The sequence below is a fragment of the Garra rufa genome, chromosome 17, assembly GCF_049309525.1.
Source record: "Garra rufa chromosome 17, GarRuf1.0, whole genome shotgun sequence".
Lineage (NCBI taxonomy): Eukaryota > Metazoa > Chordata > Actinopteri > Cypriniformes > Cyprinidae > Garra > Garra rufa.
The window spans coordinates 37,671,765-37,678,657 of record NC_133377.1 but is presented as its reverse complement, the minus strand read 5'-3'; the positions used below and the strand labels follow the sequence as shown (position 1 = coordinate 37,678,657).

Below are 6,893 nucleotides of genomic sequence, written 5' to 3'. Positions count from 1 at the left end.
AGTTTTACTTCGCCTATTAAAATATTCCCAAGATATTCCCAATAAAACCACTCATAAAATGAAGATTTTCGTGCATATTTCATTCAGGGAATACTATTTTGTGATACTAATGAAACAAACGCAAACCCAGGGTGTGTCCTAATACCTGAAATGCCAAATGTTGACACGTGGTGGAGCTATAAGATGTGCTATATTGATTTAAATGACTTCTTACAGTCATGTGTGCATTGACTGCACAGGAAACACAACACCGCATTCTCTATACATATGAACTGATCAGAACAAGAAAATGATGTTTGACTTACGTGTCACAAAGGCTTTCCTAGCATTTAGGCTCGACTATGAAAAACGACTCTTACAGCATCAAACTTTCTTTGAATAATAGGTTAAATGATGTGTGATAAAGAGGGTCATCATGTAAAATGTGCCAGATAGGCCTTAGGCTGGAGTCAGTAGTTCTTTCAGATAATTTGGTAATGACTGTGAATAATTTACTTCTTGAACTGATATTTTACAACTGCTTCAACAGTATGTAATTTACAGTCAAACCTAAATTTATTCAGACACCTTGAACATTTCTCACATTATCAAAGAAAATGGTTTAGAAAATGGTAATAAAATGTGACAAGAACTCAGATTTAAACTGTCTCAGAACAAATTCATCTCGATAATGTCGGATAACTTTGATAGAAAGGTAAGTTAGTATGACAATATTTACACAGCTATCAATACTTTGTTGACCAATTACCAATGCCTAGTTTTTCCTAAAAGTGTCTGAATAATTTTTGGTCCCAAATTTGTATCAGTTTTACAGGTAGTCGAATGTATGAAGAATTTTGGGGTATAATATGTCACAGTTTACTTTATTTTGCTATCCTCACTTACATAAATGAACTATAATGTCCTGCACCCACTAGTAAACAAATATATAAAATTATATCTGGGGTCTGAATACTTTTGGGTTTGAATGTATATTCTATGAAGATGGTGTCCATAAATGTCCTTTAGCATTTCCACCTCAATAACATTTATGTTCAGCCTCTGGCCAAATATGCCTAACAAACGATCAGTCAAAGAGTCATTCAAATAATTACAACTCGAGATTTAAATTTTTTATATTGGACATTTAGCAAATGTATGATTGTAGTTGCTTCACTTTGAATAAAAGTCAAGGAGTCGGGACGGTTAATATAATTCAGTTTATTTATTTGAAAACAAACAAAAAACACTGTCAAACTAAAACGTTCAGTAAAAATGCATATTCACTGTGACTTCCTGTTGACATTCCGTGCATGTTTTTTTTTTTCTTTGTTTTTTTTTCTTGCAAGTGGGCATGTTGAAATGATTTACTCTAAGATGACAGCATCATCAGGAGTGCATTTATCACTGAATATGCAGAAGGATCACAAATCTCTCCATGACATGAAAGATCCCACGTAACTAACTGAATTATCCTGTTTCTCAGACTAAAGCTGCCAAAAAAGCATAAACTGGGGCCAATCAATGAGACAATTGCAACATGTTTGATTAAACGGAACAGTTCACACAAAAAAATGAATATCTGCTGACAATTTACTCACCCACAGACCATCCCAGATGTAGATGAGCTTGTTTCTTCATCAGAAAAGTTTTGGATAAAAGTAGCATTACATAACACTGTAAAAAGTTTTCACCAGTTTCGCAGCTGCCTTAAAATGTTAAGTTAAATCAACTTAAGTCATTTAAACTCACAAGCAATATTAACTAATTTTGATTGTAATAAGTTAAATTGACTTGTCGTTTTAAGCTGGTTTAACTTAAAAACTTAAGGCAGCTGCTGAACTTAGGTTTTTAAGTTGAATCTGGTGAAAACTTTTTACAGTGAGTCGCTCACCAATGGAACCTCTGCAGTGAATGGGTGCCGTCAGAATGAGAGTTTAAACAGCTGATAAAAACATCACAGTAATCCACACCACTCTAGTCTATCAATTACTGTGTGTTTATAAGAAACAAATCCATCATTAAACCATTTTAAACTTTAAATGGTCACTTCTGGACAAAATATGAATTCATAATCATCCCTTGAACTATCGACTGAAAACATTTGTTTTATAACAGCTTTAGACTGTTTTCACTTATAAACGGCGCCTGGTCTACACTCTTAAAAATAAAAGCGCTTTAAAAAGTTCTTCAAGCAATGCCATAGAAGAACTACTTTTGGTTCCACAAAGAACCATTCAGTCAAAGGTTCTTTAAAGAACCATTTCTTGCTTACCTTTTTATAATCTGAAGAACCTTATTTGTCACAAAGAACCTTCTGGTTCTTCAGATGTTAAAGGTTCTTTATGGAACCATCATGAAGCACCTTTATTTTTAAGAGTGTATGCATGTTTCTTTGCTGATTCAGACTTGAGTTTTTCACTGGAGAATGCACTTTTATGGACTCAAAGTTTAGCCAGAGGCAACGGACTGAAGTTAAAACATATTAAAGATGTATTTGTTTCTTACAAACACAGCTTTTTTCTTCACAAGATGGACTGGAATCGTGTTTATTCTGATGTCTTTATTAGCTGTTCGCACACTCATTCTGACGGCACCCATTCACTGCAGAGGATTCATTGGTGAGCAAGTGATGCAATGCTGCATTTCTCCAACTCTGTTACTATGCAGAAACAAACTCCTTTACATCTTGAATGGCCTGAGGGCGAATAAATATTCAGCAATTTTTCATTTTTGGGTGAACTGCTCCTTCAACATGATTGATACTAACACTGCTGCTGTAAAAGATGCGAGCACAACAGTGGCAACCGTACCAGAATAGTCTTTATCAATGTAACTACTATTACTTTTGGCACATACATGTTTCTCATATACCAACAGATGGCAGGAAGATTTGTAATTATGAGGCTCCGCTATAGTTACAGTTAATGAATAATGCTTGACAATTACTGCAATTTCACCAATCAGCAATCACACTTCACACAGATTGTAATTTCTTTCAAATGCATTTAAAGATCCCTTGCATATGGCAATCATAATCAGTCACGTGACCACAAAATTCAGCATGTCATTCAAAACAAGATTAGCACATTTATATCTATGTACAATGATGTAAAACAATATAGTTTCTGTATAAAAAATATTTAAAGTCTAAGGGATGTTATATAAAGAGGGCGTAAGAGTGGAGTAAACAAGTAAAGGATAATGAAGTCGATCAGTCACAGTCGTACAATAATTTGACCAATCAGATTAAAGTGTTCCAAAAAGCTGTTTAATAATAATGAGGTTGTTTTGTATTGAAAGTCTAACTGGGAACTATTTAAGGGCGAGTTAAAATTGCAAGGTGGAAAAAGCAATCACTATAATGCTAACCATTCCTTTGTAAAACAGCACATTGTGTTCAATTTTAATGAACAGCAATATAGCATAATTGTAGAGCATAATCAAAATAACAAAGCTAATGATTATTGTGCAAAACGAAAATAATAATAAAAGCTAAATCTAATTGTAACTTTTATGAAATGCAGTAACTACAGTAACTGTGTATTAGATTTCTCTAAAATATACTACAAAGTGGCCATACATTGTCCTTTTTTTTAATTTAGCAATTTTGACATGAGTAAACGTATGAATCCTACCTTTATTATTGGATTTACTATGTTGTTTCATAGCAGTTTCATTAAAAAATACAGCTAAATTACAGAAAATAAACTGAGTAATAGCCAACTGTATTTGGACACTTGTATGTGCTTATTGAGAATTTAATTTCAAAACTATTGGCTTTTTTATTGGTTTACAAGGAGTTTGTGTCCAAATACTTTGTATATTATAGCTGTGAATAATGTCTTTACATGAAATCGTACGCCACAGTTGTTCTCTTCCAACTGAATATCAGTTTGTCTCTTAAACACAATGAAAAAATGCAAGAAAAAAAAAGTAAAACAACAACCTTTGCCCTGTTAGACAGGACATCATTTCACCAAATGTCTTCTAATAGTGAGGTTATGAAAATACAAACAAGTTTCTGTTTTCAGATGTATGTTTCGTTGTTGCTTTTGTTTATTTTCTACTCGGTAGCAATGCCTCAGAGCCACAAATACACAGAACGCAAAGGAAAACGACCCCTCGTGTGGCTGAGCCGCTAGCTAGCTATGCTACATTTCTAGAACGGAGTTGTCTGGACATCTTTGGACAAACAATATAAAGTACAAAAATGTACATGTTATGATCACATGCTTATCGCATCACCACACTTTTAGGCTTTGTCACTCTGTTAGTAGCACAAGATAACGAGATGAGTTAGGCAGTGCTTAGAGTTCACGTCACAAACAGACCGGTGGTGAACTAAAGCAAGTCGTGTTTTGTTCTTCTTTCGTTCGAGCACTGCACAGTTCAGGCCCTGCGTCACATTTTTTATTTTTTTTTTTTGCAGGGAACAAACCGGTTTGAAGTTTCCATCTTCATCATCCACTTCAGTTGACCTGAAGACTGAGAGGAACATCTTTGTTGAGATTTGTTTTATAGTTAGACTGTATTCAAAAGTATTCATACCCCTTCATTTTTTTCACATTTTGTTTTGTTGCAGCATTATGTTAAACTGCTTTAAATTACTTTTTTCCACATCAACCTACATCTCATACACCATAATGACAAAGCACAAAACAGGTTTGTAACAACTTTGCAAATTTATTAGAAATAAAAAACTGAAAAGATCCCGTTGCATAAGTATTCATACCCTTTTCTGGGACACTCGAAATTCGGCTCAGGTGCATTCATATTGCTTCTAGATGTTACTACAGTTCGAGTGGAGTTAAACTGTGGCAAATTCATTTGAATGAGTATGATTTAGAAAGGCACACACCTCTCAGAAAAGGTCTAACAGCTGAAAATGCATATCAGAGCAAAAACCAAGTCCTGAGGTCAAGATAACTGCCTGTAGAGCTCAGTGACAGACTTGCGTTAAGGCAATGATCTAGGGAAGAGTTCAGAAAAAAATCTGCTGCATTGAAGGTTCACAGAAGCATGTAGCCTCCATTATCCATAATGGAAGACGACTGGAACAACTAGGACTCTAGAAAATGTTTGCCAGCCCCCATCCAATCTGACAGAGCTTGAGAGGTGAAAAGGTGAGGCAAAGAATGGCAGATAACTGCCAAATGCAGATGTGCAAAGCTTGTCACATCATACCCTAAAAAAAAAGACTTGAGGCTGTAAAGGTGCTTCAGCTATGTACTGAGTTAAGGGCATGAATACTTATGCAATGTACTTATTTCAGTGTTTTATTTTTAATAAATTTTGCAAATCTGTTTTTTGCTTTGTCATTATTATGGTGTATGGAGTGTAAATTGATGTGGGGAAAAACTAGTTTAAAGCAGTTTAACATAATGCTGCAACAAAACTAAATATGAAACAAATGCAATGCACTGTAAGTTTTTAAGTTTTACAGTGTAGGAATGAATAAACAATCGCAAGAACGAGATCATGTTGAGTTAATCCATAACTAGATTTTATGTCAGGGAAGAGAGTGTGAGCTAACCTGCTGGCAGTGTTGTTAAAGGGGATTTGGGTACACCTGTCGAGGGTCATAGGTCATTTCTGGCATGTATTGCTCATGTAGCTCAGCGTCCAGCGGGAGGCCGTCCATGGGTAAATCAGAGTAACCATATGGAGGGTAAACTGCATCCAGATCTTAGAGAGAACAACAGAGAGAGAAATTATAGCTATCATGTGCATATACAAAATGTTTTAAGTGGTTTTTCTTTGTTTTTTGTTTTTTTAGTTAATAAAAAAGTTATTGTTTGTAATTGCATTAACCAAATAATGGCACCTTATTGTAAAGTGTCACCGTATATTTATTTTACAAATACTTATAATGAAAAAGGACATAATTTAGTGTATATTATAGCCGTGAATATTTACTGTAAATTACACAATAAATTACACTATACAAAAGTTTATTAAATAGGACTTTATATATATAACATTTTAAGTACAAAAATATTAGTATTATAATAAATTACAGATTACATATATGAATATTATAATATAGCTCATATTTAAATAGTATATATAATGTCATTTTTAATTGAGATTGTGTATGAATTCTATAATACATTAATTATTATATATATAATTCTTAATATTTGCATAAATTATACATCAGCATTACAAGAAATTACACTATAAAAATTATATATGAAGACTATAAATTACACAATAAATGACACTGAACTATAACATAGAATAAATGTAATGTATAAAATATTTTTTGTATAGGGTAAATAAAATATTAATATTATAATAAGTTAGAGATTACATTAATAAATATTACAATATATTAATACTATTACTATTAAATTATAAATTACAGATTATATATATATATATATATATATATATATATATATATATATTATTCATTATTATTCATATTTGCATAAATTATATATGAATAATTATATAATTATATATATGGATAATTATTACAATATGTGACCCTGGACCAAAAAACCAGTCTTAAGTCACTGGGGTATATTTGTAGCAATAGCCAAAAATACATTGTATGGGTCAAAATTATTGATTTTTCTTTTATGGCAAAAATCATTAGGAAATTAAGTAAAGATCATGTTCCATGAAGATTTTTTGTAAAATTCCTACTGTAAACCTATCAAAATGTAATTTTTGATTAGTAATATGCATTGTTAAGAACTTAATTTGGACAACTTTAAAGGTGATTTTCTCATTATTTTGATTTTTCACCCTTAGATTTCAGATTTTCAAATAGATGTATCTCAGCCGAATATTGTCCTATCCTAACAAACCATACACCAATAGAAAGCTTATTTACTGAGCTTTCATATGATATATATATCTCAGTTTTGTAAAATTTAACCTTATTACTGGTTTTGTGGTCC

General features: G+C 32.5%; 1 protein-coding gene across 1 annotated transcript in view; it reads right to left on the bottom strand.

Annotated features, from left to right (window-relative positions):
* Positions 1-1,185: 1,185 nt before the first annotated feature.
* Positions 1,186-6,893, bottom strand: part of jupb (junction plakoglobin b) — a 119,277-nt gene continuing 113,569 nt past the window's right edge. Inside the window, exons 10-11 of the mRNA XM_073821498.1 lie at positions 5,516-5,667; positions 1,186-4,467 (exon numbers count right to left, since the gene is read on the bottom strand). Coding sequence (XP_073677599.1) covers positions 5,531-5,667 — 137 coding nt within the window. The 3' untranslated portion in view covers positions 1,186-4,467; positions 5,516-5,530. The remainder of the gene's footprint in view (positions 4,468-5,515; positions 5,668-6,893) is intronic.